Below are 26909 nucleotides of genomic sequence, written 5' to 3' on the forward strand. Positions count from 1 at the left end.
GAGTCGGACACGACTGATGTGACTTAGCAGCAGCAGCATGGTCTTTAGGTTAGGGCTTCCCTGGTGGCTCAGTCAGTAAAGAATCCACCTGCAAAGCAGGAGATCTGGGTTCCATCCCTGGGTCGGGAAGATCCCCTGGAGAAGGCAATGGCAACCCACTCCAATACTCTTGCCTGGTGGCCTACAGTCCATGGGGTCCACAAGGGTCAGACAGGACTTGGCAGCTAAACCACCACCGCCACATGGTCTTTAGGTTAATAAGAATGTTGGAGGAAACACAATAGTATGCAGAAAGGCAACTTCCATTTATTCAAATTAAATTATTGTATGAGTTCCCTATACAAATAAAACCTTTTTTGTAAATAAAAATACAAAATGCTACAAATTTCAACCATGTAAAAATGCAAAAATAGTATCTGGATTATTATAGATGTGTATTTTCCCTTTACCATGACCAAAATGTGCGGCGTTCCCCGCAGTCCACACCGCCCGGTCCATGAGCCTTGTTCAGTCCCACGTGCCCCTCCGCGAGGGGCCGGGAGGCTTTCTTCCGCACGCTGAGCTCAAGGTGCTGGGGCGCTCAGCCCCTCCAGGTCAGGATCGGGCTCTGTCTGGAGCTGGTGAGAAGGCGTCCTGCCCCGAAGCCCGGCCCCAGCGCCCGACGCTGAGTGAGACCCGACAGGGGCGTCATTGGTCTAGCTCGCTTTCGTTCTGCAGCGTCTTCATCGCCAGCCCCCAGAGGGTCATGCTAGAAAAGAACTGGCCCTCCGAGTTCCTGTAGGTGGGGGCAACGGCGCGGCTGCCCAGGGGGTCGGTGCAGGGGGGGTGGTCCAGGGCCGCCAGTGACGATCGCAGGGCGGCCACGCCGTCGGCCTGCAGCGGCTCAGCGCCGGCTGGGGCGTCCACGTCCGGGTAGCCGTAGGCCTGGTGCTGCGCCGGCGGCACGTGCGGGGGCTTGGCCAGCTTCACCGGCTCCAGGCTGAGCTTCTCTGACTCACTCGGCCCGTGCTGGGGCTGAGCCACCGGCTGGAACTTACAGGGGCTGTCAAACCCCGCCACCGAGTCCTCATCCACCGGGTGCGCGGGGATTTTGACGGACACGGCGGGCATCAGAGGCACGGACACGTCCTGGGAGAAGGAGTCGGAGCTCTGGGACCGCTCCAGGTCCGGGGCTTCGATGGCCCGCGCAAGCGCCTCCAGGGCGCCCGGCCCCTCGTCACTCGCCCGGCAGTGCGTCTTCTTGTGCCTCCGCAGCACGGCCGAGCGTGTGAAGCACTTGTTGCACACGTCGCATGTGTACGGCTTCTCCCCGGTGTGCGTGCGCACGTGCCTGCGGAGGTCGCCCGACCCTCCGAAACACTTCCCTGCAGGGACAGACAGGGCGCTCTTCAGAGGAGGACGTTCGGGAGGATGTCCCCGCCGCCCCCAAGTGCCAAACGACCCCGCTTTCCTGTGAACTCGGCTGCGCCCTGCTGTCACCCACTCATGTCGGTTCCAGACCCTTCCACGCCCCTCCGCTGCAGCCCCCCAACCTGCAGCCTCGGTCTCCACGTGCCGTGTCACCTGAGGGCTCCGGAGCCCCATCCCCCTGTCCAGGAGCATCCCCTGGGGGCCTGGGCGCCTGCCTGACAGCCCACGCTGGGAAACCACATCAGGGCTATTCTGCTATCCCCAAATCGAACACAGCCAATCGCTACTTGAGAAGCATCTTTTCGAAAGTTACTTATACACTCCATTTTTAACGTAATTTTACGCTCCTTCTCCAGGTACTATTTCCTTTCTCTAGGTATAAGCTAGAGGTAGGTGATCTAAGGCCTACCATGAGGTCAGAACACCAGAAGAGAAAAACCAATACATAACCGTATAGAAGCCATTTACAAAGGACTGAAACAAACTATGCTTTGTTTGAAAAGACGCTTGCCCCTTGGAAGAAAAGTTATGACCAACCTAGACAGCTTATTAAAAAGCAAGGACATTACTTTGCCAACAAAGGTCCGTCTAATCAAAGCTATGGTTTTTCCAGTAGTCATGTATGGATATGAGAATTGGACTATCAAGAAAGCTGACGCCGAAGAACTGATGCTTTTGAACTGTGATGTTGGAGAAGACTCTTGAGAGTTCCTTGGACCGCAAGGAGATCCAACCAGTCTGTCCTAAAGGTGATCGGTCCTGAGTGTTCACTGGAAGGACTGATGCTGAAACTCCAATACTTTGGCCACCTGATGCAAAGAACTGATACATTGGAAAAGACCCTGATGCTGGGAAAGATTGAAGGTAGGAGGAGAAGGGGATGACAGAGAATGAGATGGTTGGATGGCATCACCAACTCAATGGACATGAGTCTGAGTGAACTCCGGGAGTTGGTGATGGACAGGGAGGCCTGGCGTGCTGTGGTCCATGGGGCTGCAGAGCCGGACACGACTGAGCAACTGAACTGAACTGAAACAAACTACATGATTTACATGGACACACCTTTCAGAACTTATCACGTAATCCTATGTCCCTGTATTTGAATTCTCAGCTATCCAGCCCTGGTCAAGCAATGGTGGGCTGTTTGGACTGCTTCCAACTGTTTGCTACTATACCTGAGGGTCAGCTCACATCATCCTTCCCCTTGTTTCCTTAAGATAAATTCTCAGTAGTGGACATTATGTGGCAAAAGGCGTCAAAGGATATAAATTTCATTTCAGCCACAGGAGAGTTCCCTAGAGAGGGGAAATGGGAGGAGGAGTCTTTCCTTTGTACAAGTCAAGACAGGGGCTTGATGCGGGTCCCTAGGAGGTCACAGTGGAGCAGCACCTGCCTCCGGCATGGGGAAAATGGAGACAGCTCGCTTACTGTATGGGCGGCAGACAGAGAGAGAGCAGACGGTCACCTCTTCACCCGCGTGGGCCTGCAGACCCCAGAGCACAGAACGTGAGTATTTCCACAGATCAGACGAGGGTCATGCTTGCAAGGAAGCCAGCCTCAGAACCTAAGAGGACTGCCCAGAGGGGCAATGGGACCCCAACAGAGAAAGCCTCCTCAGGATGAACGGCTACAAAACCGAGGGCTAAAGGAGAAAGTCCAGCCAGAAGAAAATGCACCTTTCCATCCTGCAAAGTGCAGCTAAGTGCTGGGGAAGGAGAACAGCATGTAAGGGGGAGGCTGTCTTACAAAGAAGGTGAAGGAGGAGGGAGGGAGGAAGAGGCAGAGAGGGCGGGAGGGGGAGGAGGAGGGAGGGAGGAAGAGGCAGAGAGGGCCCGGCTTTCAAGTCAGCAAAGCTCAGACTGTGAAGCCACCATGAAGTGGAAACTGTCTTTTGAATCCAAGAAAACGAAAACATACACCCACACATACACTTGCATGTGAATATTCCTAGCAGACGTGCTAAGTGAAACGAAGTCAGTTACAGAAGGCCACACATCACAGGATGCAATTTCTATGAACTGTCTGCAACAGGCAAACCTAGGGACGGAGAGCAGGCCAAGGGTTGCCGAAGGAGCGGGTGTGGAGTGACTGCCCGTGGGCACGGGGTTTCTTTTCTGGGGTGATGGAAATGTTCTAAGACCGTGGCGAGGGCAGCATAGCACTAATGCACCCCAACTGCTGACATGTTCACTCCAAATGGGTAGGTCCCATAGACAGGACTCAACTCAGGAAAGCTGTTACTACAGATCCGAACCGGTCACACAGAATCACTCTCGCTCCCTTCTTCTCCCTGCTTTCCCCGAAAGCTGACCTCATCTGGGTCAGAAGCCTCAGGCAGTGAGCAGCGGGGAGGGGTGGAGATGAAGGACAGGGGGAGACAGAGGCCCGTTGCGCTGCCTCTCCTACAGGGTCATAGCGGGCAAAAGCAGGTCCTGGCTGGAAGGAAGAGAACAGTGAATCTGAGGTCAAGTTCACAGTCGTAATAATAATAACCGACATCCTACACTAGGGATTTGAGACTGCAACTGTGATTGAAAGTGATGCAATTTTATCCTCTAAGAGGGAGCAGACAAGTCACGGAGCTGCCAATACTGGTGTCCAGGAGATCTGACCCAGCTTAAGCGGGAGACATGAAGGAAGCTGCCTCCAGCCACGTCCCACATATCCTGCCCTATTTTAGGGACCAACCACAATGAGAACAGAGCCGCTCCGAGGATGCCCCAATTCCAGGCTCCCCACGGCCTGACTCTGAGCATTTTTCCTCTTTGTTCTAACCAGGTAATCATAAAAATGGTTACTCACTCATTCAGTCCACATTGCCAGTGGCACACATGTACACGTGTGCGCACGCGCGCGCGCGCGCACACACACACACACACACACACACACACGCCCTCCCCTAGTTCTTTAGAAGCTCCAACACTCTGTGATCACGGGTACTTAACTCGAAGCCCCAGTTCCCTGGCCTGTGAAGTGATGTGCCTGGAAACTGAGCCTCCCGATGACGTCACTGATGCACTAAATGCCGCAGAGGTGACCTTTGCTTTGTGACACGTGACACGATCTCAAGAAGCACCCCTCCCGAGCCCACTGTGTGCCCCCAATGCCCCGCAGGCCACTGTGCCCTGGCCCTGCAGCTGCACCGCACGCTCTCCCCCACTTTTCCCACTGCCAATGCCCCGTGGCACCTGGGACTCTGTTATCAGTCACCTTTGTATCTAGGGCAGTTGCCGAGACTTTGGGTAAATGCCACATGGACACAGATGAATCAAAGACCAAGGTGATCAAGAAATAGCAATCCCTTCCATGCTACCCACGAGGAGAGGGGTGACTTATCTGAGCCCCCGCTAATGACCGAGGACGGTGTGTGGGCACAGAGCCCGGCATCCCTCCCACGGGGAGAAGCAGGTGAGCACGGGGTCTGAGGTGGGCGGAAACTTACCACAGGCAGAGCAGCTGTAAGGCCGCTCGCCCGTGTGCCGGATTCTGTGCTTTACCAACTTCCTCTGCATGTTAAAAGACTTCCCGCACTCATCGCAGGTGAAGACTTTGTCAGCCGTGTGCGTCTTTTTGTGCTCCTTCAAATTACTGAAGTTACTGAACCCTAGAGGAGACCACACACTAGAGTTAGGCTGAGGGACGGAGAACATTTTAGTCGGAAATCTTCTGAAGGGAGACGCTCGGCCGTACCTCGACCACAGATGTCACACAAGTGTGGCTTTTCTCCTGAGTGGATGATAATGTGACGCTGGACATCTCCCGAGGCTGCAAACCTGCAAATGCAATTTGGAAAGTCAATTAAGAGCCTGCCTGCGTCACTGCAGACCTTTCTAACTCCAAGTCGCCCAGGGAGGAGACGAGCTGCTCCCTCGGAATGTGACCAGGAGTGGCCTGATTTCGTTTGAGATGCTCATTAGAAAAGAACATCTTTTTTTCCTCTTCTTTTTAAAGGAAGAGTAGAGAATGATCCTAATGTTTCATTTCTAAAACAGTTTTTCCCTACCTACTTGCGTTAACCTTTCTTCCTCAGAGGTGATCGCTAGGTGGGCTGGGGGGGTGGAGGGGCAATCCCAGCCCAACCCAAGCCCCGGTGTGGAGCTCAGTCCCTCTCTGTCCTGCCTCACTTGATCGCAGGACCACAGGTTGCATCTGGGAAGATGTATCTGGGAAGACTATAAACGCACGCTTTACTTCTAAATGGGAGTTCAGAAGGCTCACACTGAAAACACCCTGAGAAACAAGACTTTCAAGGACCCGCCCCCAGCGAAACAGCAGAGGGCCTGTGCTACAAGGCACCCAAGACAGGCAGGACCCGGGACCTGGGCGCTAAACCTGGCCTTTAGTGTCTGGGCAGCTGCAGAGACACTATCAGGCCAGGAAGCCTTTACTTCTCTGTTTTCTACCATCTGCAGAGACAACTGCTTTTTCTGGAACTGAATCAAGGGTGCTGCCCTATCCCAGTAGAAGACTGTGACTATAACTGCCCCATATCATCCCACCCCCACCCCCGACTCCTGAATACGAACCTATCAGGGGCAGAAAATGTCAGTGTTCCCATCATAGCACTTTGCATATGCTGCTAAGTCACTTCAGTCGTGTCTGACTCTGTGCGACCCCACAGACAGCAGCCCATGAGGCTGCCCCGTCCCTGGGATTCTCCAGGCAAGAACACTGGAGTGGGTGCCATTTCCTTCTCCAATGCATGAAAGGGAAAAGTGAAAGTGAAGTCGCTCAGTCGTGTCCGACTCTTAGCGACCCCATGGATTGCGGCCCACCAGGCTGTTCATCCATGGGATTTTCCAGGCAAGAGTGCTGGAGTGGGGTGCCATTGCCTTCTCTGACTTAGCATATAGTAGGTGCCTAATAAATGCTAAATGGCTGAATGGTTAAATGGATGAAGAAAACACTAGTGACTGGTAGAGGCCTGGCTGTTGCCTCCTGTTGCCTCCTAGAACAACCAACCACCAGATGACAGAGGGAGTGGAATCCCGACAAACGCCCCCCAAGGGGCAGGGGGTACAGGCTGCAGGCCGGTATGCCCACAGGAGGGGGCACTTCCACCTCCAGGGGCAGACTGTGGTCTCCCAAGTGCTTGGCCTCCCTGGCCTGAGGCTCGCCTGTCCTTCCTATGGCTGCACTTTCAGCCTTCTCACGGGTCTGCGAGCAGGGCTGGCGTGTCCCCAGCCCCCCTCTCCTGATTCCAGGAATTGAGGCTGCCGAGTCTCATTTCCCTACCAGATGGTCACCTCCGTGGGACCAGTCATCTTTTAACAGACATTTCTGGAATGTATGGACATTTTAGCATAATTCTGTTTCCCGTAAAATCCCATTTCCTACGACTGCATCCTAGATTCCTTTTGATTAACATGTCCATCTCTTTCCACTGTTCTCATGTGTGTCACATGAAAGGCCAGCAGGTTTGGCTCTGCTGTGTTCCTGGGTGACAGCGGCCCCCTCGAGGCTCGGAGATGCCGAGACGGTTCCTCTCGGGCGGGTGACCGAGCCCTGCACTGACCTCTTCCCGCAGATCTCGCAGATGTATGGCTTCTCCCCAGAATGCCGACGTAAGTGAGTCTGCAAGTTACCCGCCTGTGGAAAAGGAAAAGAAAAAATATGCCAATAATGGAAAAAAAACTTTTTTAAGGGCACATACATTCCAAAGGGATACTAACAGATTTAGCCAGGTTCCAGTCCAACTTCCCAGTGAAGATCCCAGATGCACGACTCAGAAGCAGCCACGTGCAAGGAGATGGAGGCCCAGCCTGGTTCTGATTTAGGAGCGGCCCCTGCCTGGCAATGAACTGAACAGGGGGTGACTGATTTCAGCTCGGCTCCATGCCAGCCCCTGGCCCATCCCTCATCAGGGGTACAGGCCACCATGTCCCTGTAAAATGGGCCCGACGTTCTGTGGGGGCTGCTTTTAGGGTTGCTAAGCTTGTATTTTGAACAGCTGTTGATGTATTATATTTCTTGTTGTTTTTTTTTAACCTCGACCACCTACATGCAAACATCATTTGAAAAAAGGTAGTACTTGTACTTGGTCATTTCAGTATTCATTGTTTTTTTTTGAAAAACATGCTTTTGTTCATAAGGAAGGTAAGACATTTCCAAAAAGTATTTCCTCTGGTGGTACAGTTGCTCTTACTGACAGGTTGGTCATTTTTACTTCTGTGCAAAAAAAGCGAATCAGGAGATGCAGGGTGGTCCTTCAGCTGCAGGCCTTCTGTTTCTAATCTCTGAAACAGCAGGGCTTTACGAAGAGTAAGTGATTTAAATGGAGATCACAAAATAGATTTCCATGTGCTAATCAACAGGAAATCAACACTAAATTGCCTAAAGTACAGTGAAATTAAACCTGCAAAGGCCTGACATTACAAAAGCTACTGGCAAAAGTTTCAAATTGGGACTGGAAAACACAATCTTCCATCGCTGTACTGTACGTTAACAGTCTCAATCTGTCACTTCCCGACTTAATTTTTTATAGTGTTCTGCTATGAAAAACACTGAGGAGGACGAAGATATCCAGGGTAATAATGTGCAGGCCTTACGTACAAAATAAGCCAAAAATAGAATGAGCAATAATCTCCAACTCATAAATTTGGCTTCTAATTTTTTTTTTTTGGACAGGTAAGAAGTGGATTTATTTAGAGAGAAACACACAGACATTGTGGGCCACCTCAGAAGGCACGAGTGGCTGGCTTAAACTGTATTTTAGATGAAATTCAAAGACAGTTCATGGTTATAGGACTGAAAGTATAAAGAAAACTGTGGATTTTATGTTATGTGACAGAAGATTCTTTAGGTCTATCAGATTCTGAAACCACTGAGTTAGATACTATATTTCAAAATATGATAAATATGGCTTAAGGGAAAAAAGCTGGTTTATTTTAGGTAACCAAAGAGAAAGTATTTGGCAAAACAATGGGAAATAACTAGCTTTTAACTGAATGACTATTAATAGCAACAAAACAGCAAATGTCAACAGCAATAGACATTTGGTCTACTCACACATAACAAATTACCCTTAGAAACTGGTATATTGTCTCTGTTTTCTAGGTGTACAATTGAGATTCAGATAAATCAGTTGCTCTGGTTACACAGTAGGCCAGAAATTAACGTTGGTTGATCTGAGCTTAAACTCTTGTCTTCCATGAGGGCCTGCAAGCTTCTGTGAATAAGCTAGCTTGGGCTGAATTCTCAGTATGCCAGTGACTGTGCTATCCAGGAAACAGCTCACTGGATTTAAGATAACACACATTTTAAATCAGTCACTTCCAACTTTCAGAAAAGTTGGTCATTTAAATAACAATTTGTATGGCACCATCTGCTCAATAGTTTAATTAGATCCTCGGTTTCAAGTTTTTATATAAACCATGTATTATGGTTGAAATACATTCGGATTCAATTCTTAGCAATGGTGCATCTTTCCTTTTTAAATACAGCTTAACAATTACTTGTTTTCAAAGTAAATAAAACTGAATAGTCTTCTACTTAACATTACAGTGGTGGTGGTTGAGTAGCTAAGTTGTGTCTGACTCTTGGGACCCTATGGACTGTAGCCTACCAGGCTCATCTGTCCATGGAATTCTCCAGACAAGAATACTGGAGTGGGTTGCCATTTCCTTCTCTAGGGGATCGTCCCAACCCAGGAATCGAACCCAGGTCTCCCGGATTACAAGCAGATTCTTTACCGACTGAGTTACAAGGGAAGCTTAAATATTACAGTAAACAATAGTAAAACAAACTTTAAGATGTTTTCTTAGCTATTTAATACTGATAATGTATAATGAAAATAATTATCGTTCCCCCTGATAAAGAAGCATATATTAGTCTGATAAATGGCATAAAAGTAGATTAAATAATGGAAAGATTCAGGCAAAAAAAATTCAATCATGCATTCAGATAATGTATACCAAATTACATAGCAAATTGGGGCCCTGATTATTTGCCCTTTAGTCAAAAGTCTTTATTTTTAGTAAATTTTGCTATGCTCTGCGTGCTTGCATGCTAAGTCACTTCAGTCATGTCCGACTCTTTGTGATCCTATGAACTGTAGCCTGCCAGGCTCCTCTCTCCATGGGATTCTCCAGGCAAGAATACTGGAGTGGGTTGCCATGCCCTCCTTCAGGGGATCTTCCTGACTCAGGAGTTGAACACTAGGCTCTTGCATTGCAGGTGGATTCTCTACCACTGAGCCACCAGGTTACTAATTATATGCTAAGTACACAGACAACATCTTAGAAATTATCTATATACTGCTGGATCCATGAAAACTCCAGCAAGTGGTAAATACCAGTAGGTCTCCTTTGTTAAGAGTTTACTATGAGTGGAACACTTGGCTCACCAGTTACAAACTGACTTTCAGAGAATCCTCACAATGTCCTCATAAAGTGTAATTCACCAGCTCCAGGAGGTAAACAGAGGCCCTGGGAGGGGAGCAGCCATGGCCCCTACAGCTGGGACGGAACACTCCCCAATTCGACTTTGTCTGTGGACTCAGCTGTTGGGCTGAAAAATATTAGCAAAAAAGGAATTCTACCCTTTCTAAGTGGACACCACTTTAGTTTAGGATGGAGTTGTCAGAACTCAAAAACTCTGCTGCAGAAAAGAAGTTAACACCTGGTTTGTTGAATAATTTAAAAAACAAACTCCTTCCAATAGGCACCTGAACCTCAGCATTTAATCATGATCAAATCAAACACATGTTCTTAGGCAGAGTACTCTTCTAGTGGTGGGTGACTGTTTCTGTACAGAATAGGGAACTGTGAAACTTTAGAGACAAAAGAGAACTCAGATCTTAAAAGTCATCTTGAGAAGTTTTAAGACTATAAAACAGGAAAAAAAAAAATCTGGAGATTAACATAAGGCTATCACCTAAGGAACAATGATTACTCCATTGATAAAAGGACATTTAACATCAAAAGCGTGGGAAATACCACCTCAGAGTTGAAGAATAATTTAGGTTCACTGAAGTATTATTTCTGGCACATTCACCACAGATGGGATGCAGCTTTGCGACCTCTGGCATGGGGCCGCATCAGCACCCTGGAACATGTGTAAGCAGCCTCCTAGGGATGCAGTGCCCTGTCAATCACACCCTGGACAAAGGAGACGCGGGGAGGGTACTGAACCTCTCAGAACCCGTCCTTCTGCAGCAGCTGTTCAGGGTCTCTATTCTGCTTCACTGGAGAGGCGAGGCAACTCCACTCCTCTCCCCCAAGACAGCTGAACACACCGGGTTTCCCTTTGCCTGTTTTTCTTGTGACAGGTATTCCCTACCTGCCATGGTCTTAGATTTCTCCTGTTTGCACTGAACAGCCGGGTTCTCCTGCACACGGGAGACACGTGGCTCCAAATGGGGCCTCGTGCATACTGTCAGCTCCTGCATGACTCTCACTTGCTGTCATCCAGGCAAGGGCCGAGTCCAAAATTGCATTAATACACGCAGAGCCGGCTGTCACAATCTAGGCTTATCACAGCTTTCCCAAAGCTGAGGTAAACTGTTTGCTGACTCATTATTAAGGTGGTGGCTATTTTAATTTTTTTTAAAGACTAACCAACCCTATTAAATACTACAATGAATAAAAAGTTAATTCTTATTGGTAGGTCTGCTTTCTGATTTCTGAATCTTCCAGAACGGAGGGTTATTTCCAGTCCACTGTAACCACATGTATTCCAGTTCATTTCAGAAATGAAGGACAGGTTACTAAAGTGTAAACACCGCCATTGCTCCCTCCGCCTGGAACGCCAGAGCCTCAGGCCCATCAAGGCCTCCCATCTTCAGGGCCCCGCCCCAGGGACACATCCCATGACCTCACCCACCCAAACATCACAACTTTCAGGTAGGAACGACCACTCCCCTCTTCACCCAAACTGTTCCCTGTAAAACAGCCATGGAAGTTCCACCGTTTCATTGTGCTTTACCACTTTATGCACCTGTTTCTTCCTCTAAACACAAAGCTCCTTGAAGCCTTATTCATCTTTGTGCCCCAGCGCAGGCAGAGCTCCTCAGACATTGTAGGTTTTTAATAAATATTTGTTGAAAGAGTCCTTATTCACAAAAACTTCATCATTAGGAGGTAAAACAGCGATATACATCTAAAAACCATAAATATATGGTTATGTTCATTAAAAAAAAAACCTTGATGTTTATAAAAGTCTGATAAAAACACAGACACCGATATAGAAGAGGATTTCTGTAGCGTCTATCAGACACGGCTGCCCTTGGTGGGACTCGAGAGGAACGTGTAGGACAGGTCTGAAGCAGAGGACAGGGTGCTATCAAAACCACTGTACTCAAACGCACCAACACTGAAGCCCCAGCCCCAACCAGCAGCGTCAGAATCTCTGAGGGTGAGCCCCGGCATTAACTCCAAGAGAGAAGGCTGAAGGCAGACTCAATGCCTCAATGTCTGGTTTCACTTTATTTGGCTAACAGTGAAAACCCATGGGATTCCGAGCAAGAAAAGGATAGAACCTAAACTGTTACCACAGTGTAAACGTATAAAGGACTTTAACGTCCATTTTTTTTTCATTTAATCTTCATAATATTCCCATGCGGTGGTATCATCTCTATTCTAAGAATTAGAAAAATGAGACCCAGAGAAGTTGTGATTGCTAACTATTAATGGCCATTAAGCCACTTTTTACGGCTTCCCATTACAGCAAAGCTGGAAAGATCAAAGTGGTGGGGGGTGGAGTGGGGGGGAGTGTGCCTTCGGAAGACTGGTCTGTAAGAGCAGAGAGGACAGAGAAATGAGAGGCAATGGCCACAGGAGAGGGACTACTGATGTGTCCTGAGGACTCACCACAGGCCAGGCGTGATGCTGAACATCTTTAGTTGCTCAGTTGTGTCTGACTCTTTGCGACCTCAGTCGTGTCTGACTCTTTGTGATCCCATGGACTGTAGCCCACCAGGCTTCTCTGTCCATGGGATTTCCCAGGAAAGAATACTGGAGTGGGTTGCCCTGTCCTTCTCCAGGGGATCTTTTCAACCCAGGGATCAGACACTCCTCTGCCTGCATTTGCAGGCAGATTCTATACCACGGAGCCACCTGGGAAGCTGACTGTCTTATAAACTCATTTACTCCTCACACACCACAGGGGTCAGTGGTCCCCCACCCCTGCTTCACAGATAAGGAAGCCAAAGTGCCAAACATGGAGCTTGTCCAAGGTCAAAGCAGAAAACCAGAGGCTGGATCCAAATCCACACTGTCTGGCTCTAGAGGCCAAGTTCTGACCTCCAGGGGAGGCTGGCTGGAAGCAGCACCGGCCTCAGCTCGAGTGCATGGCAGGTAGACCAGCAATCCCTCCACTCAGCTCAGCAGAAGCTTGGTGGGGTGCACAGCCCCTGACTGGACTGATAAGGCCACGGAACACACTGGGGCATGGCGAGTTGTGGCTCACAGCCAGCAGGAAGAGTGAAAAGCAGCCAGACGGCAGGTCTGGGTATGTGGGAGACTGAAGAAGGGGACGTGTCAGCGCTGGGGCCACGCCTGCGGTTCCCGTGCTCCACGGGGTGAGGGGGTCCAGCTCCCCCACCAAGGCCCAGCCCCAGGGTCCTTCCCCAGTCAAGGAGCATCTGTACATGCTCTTACTCCATGATTACCATGCGAGTGTAGAAACGGTTGTGAACTGTTTCCTCTGGGCACTGGGCCTTGCGAGCAGCTTCTGGGAACAGCAACCTTCTGTCACAGAAGGATAAGCAGGTTCCCACAGCCATTCTACTGCGTTCAGAATTTCCTCCGAAACCTTCGCTCTCTCTGTCTGGCGCCCAGGTCAGTACAGAGCCTACAGGAGGACACAACACATACTGGCCAAGTGAGAGGACGTGTGCAAAGGCAGGGAATGCCAAGTGTGTGGTATCTTCTCCAACACCCTAACACCTACAACCCCAATAAGAGTAAGAAGGCATCTGTCTTGGGTCCAGCCTGGCATAAACTGCAGCCCCCACGTGTGTGTTCAGTTGTTCAGACTCTTTGCGACCCCACGGAGTGTATCTCGCCAGGCTCCTCTGTCCACGAGATTCTCCAGGCAAGAATACTGGGTTGCCATTTCCTTCTCCAGGGGAATCTTACCCACCCAAGGATCAAACCCTTGTCTCCCATACTGCAGGCGGATTCTTTACCACTGAGCCTCCTAGGAATCCCGCAGCCCTCAAGTGGTGCTCAATATGGTTTATATCATGCACAGGAAGAGAAGAAATATATTCGAATTAGACCCATCGTTAATGAGGGAAAAGGTATTGTGAGAGTTCACAGTTATGTTTATAAAGAATGGTACCCCCCACAATGAGCTAGAAATTTTTTTTCTTGAAAATTATTTTCTCCTGATTTAGTCTGAAGTCTTTTAAGTTACAGATATCATCAGAGTCTTCTCTCACAAGTTCCAAAATTATGTGTCATCTGTAATAAAAATAAACACTGGTTTTCAGGTTTTTGATTATTAACAATAAATAAAAGTATTCCCACCTGAGAGAAGTGTTTCCCACAAATGTTACATTCAAAAGGTTTCTCACCTAAAACAAAAGAAAACAACAGCGGGTAAAATCATTAGTAATACCTGCACGACAGTTTTCCACTTACAATGTTTAAACTGCCTTCTGTGTCCCACCATTCAAAACAGCATATAATACTTCATCATCAGGGTACGAACATGGGGAGCCTCTGTCCTCACCATCTCTCTCACCCTCAGATACAGGCAGAGATGATAAAAGTGAGATCTATATCTGCGTGTGTGTGTGTGCTCAGTCACGTCTGACTCTGTGACCCCATGGACTGTAGCCCGCCAGGCTCCTCTGTCCATGGGATTTTCCAGCAAGAATACTGAAGGGGTTGCCATTTCCTCCTCCAGGGGATCTTCCTGATCAAACCCGAGTCTCCTGCATTGGCAGGCGGATTCTTTACCACTGAGCCACCTGGGAAGTCCCAATCTATATTTACTTCTCTCTTAAAAAAAAAAAAAAAAAGGTTCTTCAAATTTAAACCCGTATTGAAATCAAACATATTTATCTGCACTCAAAAGTATGGGGCTTTGGACACAGATTTCCCCTTCAGTCGAAAATCAAATGTGAGTTTTCTTGCTGAACAGCACAAACCCATCTTTTAGCCTGGCTCCTGCACTGACCACAGGTGAGTCCTAACAGAACCAGGGGGACTCATCCAAACAGAGCAGGACCTCCTGAGCGTGTGCTGGGAAAAAGCCCCTCCCCACTGCCTTTTAGCCTTGGTTGAAACGTGCCAACAGGGGAAAAGAAGATTCCACCATGGGACGTGTTCCCTTGCTGACTGCTTGGCCCCTCTGATTTCAGCAACTTTGAATGATCACATTTTGGGACAGAACAGATGTAGAGAATGGAACTCTACTACAAAGAAACCACAACGGTTCTGAAGACAGTCTCCAGAAAATGGTCTGTTTAAAGACGTACTTCAGGTACTGCCTTTAACCTATAGAACCCTAATAAACAAACAGACCCCATGAAGGCCAAGAACCTTTCACTTTCCCCATTCCCCTCAAATCAAGTGCTTTCATTAAGATCCCTTCTAAAAAATAATGTTTCCCCTCCTATTGTGTTGCTGGAGTTGGCTAGCTTTCTGGACTTCTGCTAAAGGACTTTTGATCTTATCCTCAAACTGTTTAATGGCTTCCCCAAGGACGAGTGGGGAGCTCCTGACCACAAGTACTGATGACCCTTGAAGCGCAAGGTTTTAACTGTGCAAGTCCACATACACATGGGTTTTTTACAATAGTAAGTATTACAGTAGTACATCATGGAGGTTGGCTGAATCTGCAGATGTGCAGGGACGGGTACATGGAGGACCAACTATAAGTTATACCAGGACCTGACCGCTCAGATGGTCAGCATCCCTAAGCCTCGAGTTGTTCAAGGCTAACTGTAATTATAATCACATGGATACGGCATTTTGAACTACATTTATGTCTGAAGATAAGGGAGATAACAGATAATGTTACATTAAAGCCCCCACTATGAGATACGAGAGTCTGAAAAAAGAGGTTACTAGTTCCTAAGAGTCTCAGGTGACCAGGGTTAATAACCCTTCACCAGTGGTTCTCACACTTTTTGCTCTCAGGACCCCTTCACACTCTTAACAGTTGAGGACCCTAAAGAGCTTTTCCTTACGTGGGCCATATCTGAAGGTACAGTCTGTATTAGAAATCAAAACGGAATGATTTTTTAAAGGAACGGCTAGACATTTTTCATTGGCCAGCAGGTGAAGCCCTCATCCCACATCCTGCAGCCTTGAGCCGACTCCACCGTACACTTGCTCTGAAGGAGGAAACGGCACCCTGCTCCAGTCTTCTTGCCTGGAAAATTCCAGGGGCAGAGGAGCCTGGAGAGAGACAGTCCGTGGGGCCACAAGGAGTCAGACACGACTGAGGGACTGAGCACTGTACACTTGTTGGGGGAGCAGGAGGGAAGGAGGAGCATCCTACATGAGGATACAAATAGTTCTGGCCTCATTGACCCCTGAAAGGCTTCCCCAAACCATGCTTTGAGAACTGCTGCCCTTCTCGATCTGTTTATGTCCCAGGAAGCAACTGTGCCACAGAACTGTCTGACGGCTATTATCCAAAGACGTTCTTGCAGAATAAAAATAATTCTTGTTTCCTTTAAAGCTAAAACAAGTAAGTTTCTCAAATAAAAATTATACTGATCTTTAGGCTCCAGAAAATTACAGAATGATCTAAATTAAGCTTTTTCAGGGCAAAATTTAGTCAATGGACTGTCTTTGTATGGAATAATTTTGAGCAACTAGTAAAAATAACGATAGTATTTTATATTCAAATACAACAAAATTTATAGAAGGCTTTCATAAATATTAATTCAGTCTCAACAATGCAATAAGGAAGTGAATACCTAAGCAAATGGGGAATCAGGAGTGATAACAGGACATTACACCAATAGTCACAATCACACAAGCACCTTGAAAGCAGTTACTTTAGAAGCCTCCAGAACATACTCCTTCTCATACCTCGAAGATAACTGCCAATAATGTGTGTACTAGGGTCATTAGGCTTAAGTGCAAGAAAGAAAGTAATATACACGTATTATATTACATACTGTATAAATATTGTTTAGCACTTTTTCAAAAGCTTTGGAAAAAATAAATATTTTGGAATGGGGAAGAGGTATAAGCTAAGGTAACAGAACTCTGAAAATTCAGTGTTCAAATGGAAGAATTTTTCACTTGAAAATACCAAATGGTTAAAGCTGATCCTCTTTCAAAAGTTAGCCTCCTGCCTCCCAAATCACAATTTTTAAAATCTGACATTCAAAGAGGGAGGGGACATGTACACCTATGGCTAAGTCATGTTGATGTATGGCAGAAATGAAACCAATATTGTAAAGCAATTCTCCTTCAATTAAAAATAAATAAATTTTAAAAAACACATTAAAAACAAACAAAAAAATTGGACATTCAAATTACTTTTCAAAGCTTTCAGAATTACTCAAACTAAACTACTTTGGTCTGAATTAACCAACATCATGCTTAAAAAAAAAAAATCTAATTCTAAAGAAAGAACTAAATATTGCTTATCTGTTTTAGAATTAATTTGAAAATCTGAGTGAATCAAAAGAATCTGCCATACTTTGAGATGGAAATCTTCTCAAAGAAAACCACAATTAAAAGATGAAAAGTGCACCATGTTTTTAAAATGGCTCTATGAAAGCTTTTACTAACTTAAGATTATTCTTTAAAAGACATCACCAAAAACACGAGGCAGGAGATAGCGAACACTCTCTGATTTTGGGGGTAAATATCAATGACATCATCAAGCAATAGCAAAACTTCTTACAAAAACGGAAGCAGGCAGTGGTGTCTGATCGTCTGGTATTATTTCCTTTCCTTCTGCCTGCAGGGACCAAATCAGTGTACCTGTATGAGACCGTCTGTGTAGCTCCAAATTGCTGGGGTGTTTAAAAGGTTTCCCGCACAATTCGCACGCGTACTGTCTCTGGGACTGCGGCAACTGGGTCTGGTCTTCCAGGGCCGCGGGGTCTTCGGGCCTCTCTGTCTCACTCACGCCATTAAAGTTCTCAGAATTGCTGAGTTCCTCGCTTTCCTTTTCTTCGGCGCTGGGGCTGTTCACTTTCTCCACACCGTGTTCCCGGGCAGCTTCTAGCCGCATGGTTAAACTGTCATCGGGTTTTGGTTCAGAGGTTTGCTCTGCAGATTTCTGTGACTTTAGGAAGTTGAGCTTCTTAAGGTGAATGGCCTTCTTGAGCCTCATCTGCCGGGTAGGCTGTTGGCCGGCGTGGTCGGACGCGGGGTCTGGGGCATTTTCACCCAAAGGCTGGGCCAGGAAGTTGGAAGGCAGGTGCTGGGAGGACTCCAGGACACATTCGGTGTGGCCGACCGCATAGGGCCGGCGATCCTCGGCGTGAAGGTCTGCGGAGGCGCTGAAGGTGAAAGGCTGCTCGGTCACTCGCTCATGACTGGGACAGCTGGCATGTTTATAGTACTGCTTACTGTACAAGTTTCTGAGCTTATAGTAACAATTGGGCTGTTTGAAAGGCAGTTCTGTGCAGCTGCCATCGAACGGGTCGGGGGCTTGTTTGGAGGTTTCGGCTGTGGGCGGATGAAGGCCGACTGAGGGTGGGGCGTGCGAGAGTGACCCGTCCACGGCCCTACACTGCTGGGCGCCCGCGGAGCACTCCGGCAGCAAGTGAGGTGGGTAGTTTTCACTGAGGACACAGTTCGTGTCGGGAGTCAGGGTGCTCTGCAGGGAGAAGGTGCCGTGACAGGGCAGGCCTGGAGGCTGGTCAATGGTGGCTGACTTCAAAAAGGTGTGACACAGACTGAGGACGTTCTGAACCTGCAAACACTGGGCCGTGTCCAGCATGACTTGTATGTTGTCCTGGTTAAGATCCAGATGCGACGTGTACATGAAGTCCAGGATCTGCCCGATGCCACTCACATTCTTAATATCCAAATGAAAAACATCATTCTTCTGGCCTGAAGAGTTCTGAAAGAGGCTCCTGATAAAAGAAAGGATATCTGCTTACAGGGTTAACAAACCATACATTCTGATAGCTTTTTCTTTTAAGTAATATGCATGCTAATGTTCAAAATGACTATCCTTTGATAAATGCTAAGATTAAAAATTAAGTATGCTTTTGAGAATTCCACGGACAGAGGAGCCTGGTGGGCTACAGTCCATGGGGTCGCAGAGTCAGACATAACTGAGTGACTGACACTTTCACACTTCTATCTGCAATAGCTCGGACCTGGAAGCAGGGCTTCCCAGGTGGTGCTAGTAAAGAACCTGCCTATAATGCAGGAGACGCAGGTTTGATCCCTGGGTTGGGAAGATCCCCTGGAGGAGGAAATGGCAACCCACTCCAGTATTCTTGCCTAGAGAATCCCATGGACAGAGGAGACTGGCAGGCTACAGTCCATAGGGTCGCATGGAGTCAGACACAAGTAAAGCAACTTAGCACAGCACAGGACATGGAAGCAACCTAGATGACCACTGGCAGATGAATGGATAAAGAAGTGTGGTACACATACACGGTAGACTATTACTCAGCTATGAAAAGAAATGCATTTGAGTCCATTCTAATGAGGTGGGTGAACCTAGAGCCTATTATACAGAGTGAAGTCAGTCAAAAAGAGAAAGACAAATACCATGTATTAATCCATTATATGGAATCTAGAAAGATAGTATCAACGATGCTATGTGCAGGGCAGCAAAGGAGACGCAGACACAAAGAAGAGACTTTGGGACACAGTGGGAGAAGGAGAGGGAGGGACGATTTGGGAGAACAGCATTGAAACATATACACCCCCATATGTAAAAACAGATAGCCAGTGGGAGTTTGATGTGTGACGTAGGGAACCCAAAGTTGGTGCTCCGTGACAATCTAGAGGGATGAGGTGGGGAGGGAGGAGGGAGGTGGGGTTCAGGAGGGAGGGGACACATGTATGCCTATGGACGATTTATGCTGATGTATGGCAGAGGCCATCACATTACTGTGAAGTAACTATCCTCCAATTAAAATGAATAAATAGAAAAAAGCTAACAGTTGCTATGCGACGTGAATAAGTGCCAGATCTGCTACACAACACAGCGCCTGTAGTTAACAGCACTGTGCCGCACACTTAAACACGTGTTAGGCGTTCTTACCACAGTGAAAAATGTCAAGTCTGTCAATTCCGAGTCAAGATCTAGGTGTGTTTGTGATATTATTGATTCTCAATGTTTTTCAGTATTTTTCTAATCACTCAAAATAAAACATGTCCTTTTTAAAAGCAAAAAAAAAAAAAATTAAATATGCTTCAATCCTTTAAGAAGTTTTTGCAAGCTATTCAATAAAGCAATTTGGATTAATTGAATTCATAAGCTGAATATCCAAACTTCCAAGGAAATCTCAACATAAGATTTAAAAATATACTCATTGTTCTTTTTTTTTCCAAAATGTAATTATACATATGCATTATTCATTGCATACAGACAAATTACAGAAAACTAAAGAACACACTTTTCAATATTTCATGTTTAGTCTGAAAATTAACTACCTCAAACCATAAAACACATACAAAAATACTTCCGTATCTTAAGTGTCTTAAAAACATCTGAAAATGAAAATAGCTATAATAAACCAACTCTAGATACAGTTCAGATACACACTCTTTTAAAAAAGGTTTTTAATTTGTTAATCATGGCCGAATACACAAAATGTCAAACAGCTGGCTATGTGGTTCATATGATAAATTCAGTGGCACTGTGTGCATTCGCATTGTTGTGTAACCACCACCACTACCCAGTTCCAGAACCTTTTCATCATCCCAAACAGCAACTCTATCCATTGAACAATAACCCCCATTATCCCCAGCCCCTCAGCCCCTGGCAACCACCCTTCCACTTTCCGTCTCGGTCAATCTGACTGATCTTGGTATCTGATGCTTCTCAGCAACCCAATGGTCCATAAACCAGCAGTGAGAGAGCCCTGTAAGTTAATGCAGGGAAAAGGCACCATAAGGCCCAGGCCCTTTGTTCTGGGCCTAAGTCAGGTTCACAGGTGAATGAATTTGTCTCCTGTAAAAATACTGAGTCAGGTAAGTTGTCCTGTAAGTTTGTTAAAGACATTTTATCAAATAAACTAGCCAATGTATCATAACATATAGACCTAACTGTCCTGGAAAGACAGAAGAAACAGGCAAAGCCCAAGCAGGGGACCATTTTGCACATGGGCAGAATGCTGCCTCAGGGAGTCAATCCACTAGAATACGACTTGCAGCACATATGACAGCTGAGACTTAATTTGATGATTCAGGATTATCAAGGAAAGAGTAAATACTGTTCCATGTATCATTTACTAGAGTAGTAAAACAGTATATATTTAAGGGGGAAAAGTTCTGAAAAAGTGCTTGTGTGTGTGTGTGTTAGTCGCTCAGTCGTGTCCGACTCTTGCAACCCCACAGACTGTAGCCTGCCAGGCTTCTCTGTCCATGGGATTCTCCAGACAAGAATACTGGAGTGGGTTGCCATTCCCTTCTCCAGAGGATCTTCTCGACCCAGAGATCGAACCCTGGTCTCCTGCATCGCAGGCAGATTCTTTACCTTTAGAGCTACAAGGCAGTCCTGAAAAAGTGCTTCAGGACAGATTATTCCAGTTAACCAGAAAATGTGTGTAGAATACTTAAATGAAATACTATTGCTTGATCTTATTGTTTATAAGTAAATCTTTCACTGAGGCAAAAACAATTATAGGGATAAGTAAATTGAGTTCAAATCTGTTTTCTTAGAATGGTAAAATGTGAAAAAAAAAAGAAAATGTTTTAATTAAAAAAAAAAGGCAAATAGGATGTTTTCCCCTCTCAGATTTCTTATTACAGAAATGTTCTTATCAGAAACTCTATTCCTCAATCTTTTTACCTGGAAAGGACAAGAAATGTATACAGAAGCCTGATATTAATTACAACTCAAAAATCAAAGACAAAGTGCCAAGTTACTTTCATGGCCCTAAATATATTTTAGTTAAAAAGACTCTTCTTCTCATGTGTGCTCAGTCGCTTCAGTTGTGTCCGACTCTTTGTGACCCCATAGACTGCAGCCCACCAGGCTCCTCTGTCCATGGGAGTCTCCAGGCAAGAATACTTGAGTGGGTTGCCATTTCCTCCTCCAGGGGATCTTCTGCTCAGGTTACTCTAAATACAAAAACGAAAAAGCCCACAATGTGCTACAAAAGATAAGGAGAATGAAATTGAGGAGAAAATAAAATTTAGACAAAAGAATTCCATTCCAGAAAAGCTTTCTCTCTGTACAATTAGAACAGTCTAAAACACGTACCTAAAGTACTGGCTGAAAGCTGCTAGAACGTTCTTATGAGCTTTAAAGCAGACTCCTTTCACCACCAACATACAGTCGCAGAGCAGGCCTTGAATCCGCTGCTCGTGCAGCTGCTGGAGAAGGTGGCAGCTGTGGGCGGCAACTGGGTCCATGCTCCACCATCCAGGAGACCTAGGACAAAGGACGCTGATAAGCAGTGATCCTTGATGCTATGACCGGACACGAAAGGGCACCCAAACCGACTGACTGATCTGTGCTTCACTGTCATGACTTCCTGTGCAACACGAACGCAGAAAGGCAAGCATTATGTCAGATGGCACGGCGCGGTCCACAGTGCCGAATCCTCAAGGGTGCTGAATGTCCAAATGACTGAGTGACCGGTTACCTACCCTTGCCCCAATGGTTGCCTGAAAAGAAAAGCCATCTTGGTTTATTATTATTATTAGCTATCATTTACTGACTAATATAGACTGGGCACTGTGCTAGGAACATTCCAGCCATTAACTCAAATAATGCTAGAAGAACCCTTTGATCACCATTTTACAAGCAAGGAAATTAAGAAACGAGGAGTTAAAGTAACGTGGCCATGATAAGAAAACTGTTATATTCCAAAGCCAGGACTTAAATCCTGGTTCCTAAACCCTGAAGTCCATGCTCCTATGCCCATGAGAAAAGGGACAGGAGAAACACAACACAGAACTTTCCTCCAAAGACTTAAATGCTAAGATACAGCATTTAATATCCTGAATCTACATCAGACATTCTCTGGCTATACAGAAGTGACACGGAAAGTTATGAAACATCCCACAATTTGACTATAAAAACTGTAACTATTTTTATGTTACTTAGCATAGTTCTCTAACTGCTTCATGATATCCATCCTGTACCTTCCCAAATAAGATTATAAAAAGCTCCAGAAAGAGAATTTGCATCTTACATTTCTTATGTGTCTTACAAATAACCGCCACAAATCATAATGTATCACATACCTCATAAGGATAATCATGGTATTTACCCAATGTTTCCTTTACGTCAGGCACTATTCTATCTAAGCCCTCTACACATATTAACTCATTCAGTTCTCAGAATAGCTGTAAGAGAGATACCACATACCATTAGCCTTACTTTACAGACAGATGAGGACAATGAAGCACATGGCAGATTAAAGATGGCCACAACATCCGTGACTCAAGAGGAGGTGGGATCTAGGTCTCCTCTCCTTGACTTGGGGCAGCCTCTATTTCAATCAACAGAACAGGTGAAAGGAAGGGTGTACAGCTGTGCTCTTTTCTGGGCCGAGGCCTTTGAGCCGACAGCTCCCACCTTCCATCTTCCGGACAATGGCTCCAGAAGGCCTGCGTTGCCAACAGGCCTGTAAGACGCCCAGCTGGAGCCAGTATATGGGGCAGGAGAAGGGCTCTGCTGAACCCAGACTTCCAGTCATCCCTTCCAAGGGACCAGACATGAGAGCAAAGTCACGCTGAAGGCTCCAGACCGGCCCCACTGCCAGTTGAACCCCATTCCCCACCCACACCACTGCAGGGCTGAAGAACCACCGGCAGAACCCTGCCTGAATTTCTGACTCACAAAACTGTGAGATAAAACAAAACAGTTTTTAAGTTACCAAGTTTTAGGGTAGTTTGTCACAAAGCAAATAGATAACCTGACCAGAGTTAGAGAGGACCGACGTGGCTAATAATAATAGGTTATCAATAAGGGCAGAGTTGGGATTTAAACCCGGGGAAAGCCCAAAGCCCACATGCTTAACTACTACTCCAAGTTACGTGAAATAGCTCCAAGGCCTTCCTTGGAATCCAGTCAGCACCCTCTTCAGTCTATTACCAACGCCTGACTGTCCAGGTGACCCCACAGATAAGCACCGAAGTAAAGCACAACACACATGAGGACGAATGTGTGCAACACAGGCTTTGTGCTATGATACAAGGAGCACAGTGTGTTGTCTTTGCGGCTCACTTTTTGACAAGTAACAAAAATCTACTGTCTTATCGATTAGCATATCTTTGGTATCCAGAAGAGTGCCTTGGACATAGTAGGTGCTCAATACATGGTTTTAAGATGGATGGAGACTCTGGTTCTTGGTGTTTTAATCTGTAAAAATAGAGGGTCCCCTATTGGGTTAGATAATCTCTAAGGTATCTTCCTGTTCTAAATCTACATTGAGAATGTGACGGTGGACTGAATGGCATCCAAAGGAAGGGAAATATGGGAAAGGAGAAAAAGGGAAACATAAGAAAAAGCTTAGATACATGCGAACGAAGAGGTGCTTCTACTGGGAATAAGAACCAGAACAGAATTTTATCCTGTAGCGACAGTTCCTAGAGCAAAGGCCCTTCGGTTCCATGAGGTGATTGATCAATTGGCCAAACACCACAGGAAAGAATTTGGGAAGTCTGTTCAGTGGGGCCACTGAAAGATTACTTCTCCAAGTGTCTGAGGTTCACACACACACTTGCCTTGGAGTGCCTCTCTTCCTCTCTGGCCATCATGCTTCTCAAGCGGCTTGGTCCCCAGCCCCCTAATCCAACCCTAATGACAAAAGCACTGGCCACGTGCACACAAGCCTAGACTCCGGTCTTAGCTCTACAATGACTCTATGATGCTACGGAGACCAATTGAGTTAAGCTGTTATGTGCCTAATACATGGCAAGATATTGTGGTGAGGATGGAAAGCTGATAAACTCAGGATGGAATGCTCCCTGCCCTCCACAGGCTGTGTCTCAGTTTGAGTCACTCAAACTTCACAGAGTGCGCACTATACACCAGGCACTGAGATGAGATGGTAAACAACTCAGATATAGTCATCCTATGCTTTCACGAAAAGTCAGTTCAGTGAAAGAAACACAAATAGGGCTGTACTGGAGATATTAAATGGGGAAGGTACAAATTCATTTGGGGGACAAGGCTCAGAAGAAAACCTTCTGGAGGAAAGACATCTATGCTGAAACCTGAAGGTTAAGTCTGCCAGAGAAAGAGCAAAGAGAATTCACCCTGAGTTTTCAGGGAGAGCAAACAAACAAACAAAAACGTGCAGAAGAGCACAAACAAGGAAGAGACTCACACATGTGCTCTGCACACAAACCCACCTCGAGTATCCAGCTTTTAAACCTGGGCAACCTGTCACTTCTGTTGGAGAATATTTCCCTCTCTGTCCATCCAACAAATTCTTTTGTGGGCTGAATTGTGTTTCCCTCCAAATCCATATGTTGAAGACTATATTTGGAGATTGGGCCTTAGGAGGTAATTAAGTTAAAATGGTAGTTAAGGTAGATCCTAATCCAATCTGATTGCTGTTCTTATAGAAAAAGAGGAAAGCTGGACATATACACCAGGGATGCTGTGCACAGAGGCAAGATCACCAGAAGGCATGGCCAGAAGGTGTGCGGCTGGGAGCCAAGAAGAGCAGCCTTGGGAGCAAACAAACCTGCTGACACCTTATCTTGGACTTCTAGCTCCCAGGACTGTGAGGAAAATATATGTCTGTTGTTCAGGCCCTCCAGGTTATGGCATTTTGCTACTGGAGCCCTTGCATACACCCTCTATTCCATTCCTGACACTGCTCACCTCCAGAGGGAAACCCTCCTTATAACCCCCACACCCGCACCCTAGTCCTAATTTAGCTTCTCACAGTTCTCTGTTCACACTGGGTTCAACCTTCATTTGCTCACCGAAGCCCCACAGTGACCACCACTGCTATTTAAGGGACCTGTCTTAAGGGTTGAAGTGAAAGTTGCTCATTTGAGTCCGACTCTTTGCGACCCCATGAACTATACAGTCCATGGAATTCTCTCCAGGCCAGAATACTGGAGTGGGCAGCCTATCCCTTCTCCAGCGCATCTTCCCGACCCAGGGATCGAACCCAGGTCTCCCGCATTGCAGGCGGATTCTTTACCAGCTAAGCCACCAGGAAGCCCAAGAATACTGGAATGGGTAGCCTCTCTCTTCTCCAGCGGATCTTCCCGACCCAGGAATCCAACGGGGTTCTCCTGCACCGCAGGTGGATTGTTTACCAACTGAACTTTGGAGCTGAAGTCGGGGCTCCCACATTTCAGGCAAACTCCTTAGCATTGCGGGATGACTCTTTACCATCTCAGCCACCAGGGAAGCCCCAAAGTGAAAATGAAAGTTGCTCAGTCGCGTCTGACTCTTCGCGACCCCATGTCCATGGAATTTCCCAGGCCAGAATACTGGAGTGGACAGCCTTGCCCTTCTCCAGGGGATCTTCCCAACCCAGGGATCGAACCCAGGTCTACCTCACTGCAGGCGGCTTCTTCACCAGCTGAGTCACCAGGGAAGCCCGAGAATACTGGAGTTGGGTAGCCTATCCCTTCAGCGGATCTTCCCGATCCCAGGAATTGAACCGGGGTCTCCTGCATTGCAGGCGGATTCTCGACCAATTGAGCTACCAGGGAAGCCCCTTAAGGGTTGAGAAGAGCAGATAAGCACTCTACTGAGTGCTTTGCAGGAAATCCTACAATAATCTTATCGAGTTAAGCACAGCAGTGTAACACGCGTTTACAGACGCGGATCCGAGGCATGGAGAGGTCGCACGGCCACGAGACTGGGCTGGGCTATAGGAGCTCTAGGGTCTTCAGCGCTAACTCTCTCAACTTTACACGGCGATGGAGGGAGCCGGAGAGAGGAGTGGGGACCCGCGGCTGCCCGCGGGCGGTGCCCCGGGCGGCCGGGAGGGGAAAGCGGGTGCGGCGTCCAGGCCGAAGGTGCTGCACACGCCGTGAAGGACGCGCTCAGGAGCCCGGCCTGGTCGTCGCGTCTCCTAGCCGAAGCACCTCACGGCCGCCGGCAGACACGCCCGACCCAGCAGCAGCTCTACGGCCCCTCCAGGCGCCAGAGGGATGCGCCGGGCGGCTGCCGGTCCCTGCCCTGCCCTACCCGGCCCGGCCCTTCGGGCGCCCAGCCCGGGGTTCCGGGCCGTTTCCATCGCCCTCAGACCCGCACGCTCTCGTGAGGCCGGCCTACCAGTCCGGCAACCCCCACCTTACCCTCAGAGACCGCTCCCTGCCCCGTCGCCTCTTCTTCACCTGCAGCCGCCACCTCCGCCCTCAGCGCTCCTGACCCGGCTCAGCCGGCAGCGGAACCATCGCGACAACACCGCTCCTCCCACAGCATTGGGTCGGCGGCACCCGCCCTCTGGCTTCCGGTTG

At 47.3% G+C, this 26909-nt stretch overlaps 1 protein-coding gene across 2 annotated transcripts; it reads right to left on the bottom strand.

Annotated features, from left to right (window-relative positions):
- Nucleotides 1-284: 284 nt before the first annotated feature.
- On the bottom strand, nt 285-26887 carry ZBTB49 (zinc finger and BTB domain containing 49). Of its 2 annotated transcripts, none has more exons than XM_027545025.1 (8): nt 26748-26887; nt 21727-21897; nt 17310-18412; nt 13881-13927; nt 6926-6999; nt 5101-5183; nt 4853-5014; nt 285-1364 (listed from the first exon to the last, which is right to left on the bottom strand). In XM_027545025.1, the coding sequence occupies exons 2-8, from the start codon at nt 21876-21878 to the stop codon at nt 688-690; spliced, it is 2298 nt and encodes a 765-aa protein (XP_027400826.1). In that variant the 5' UTR covers nt 21879-21897; nt 26748-26887; the 3' UTR covers nt 285-687. The 2 variants fall into 2 exon arrangements, with proteins under 2 accessions (XP_027400826.1, XP_027400827.1); XM_027545026.1 differs by having other exon boundaries at nt 26787-26884.
- Between the last annotated feature and the right edge of the window lie 22 nt (nt 26888-26909).

This window comes from Bos indicus x Bos taurus, chromosome 6, assembly GCF_003369695.1.
Source record: "Bos indicus x Bos taurus breed Angus x Brahman F1 hybrid chromosome 6, Bos_hybrid_MaternalHap_v2.0, whole genome shotgun sequence".
NCBI lineage: Eukaryota > Metazoa > Chordata > Mammalia > Artiodactyla > Bovidae > Bos > Bos indicus x Bos taurus.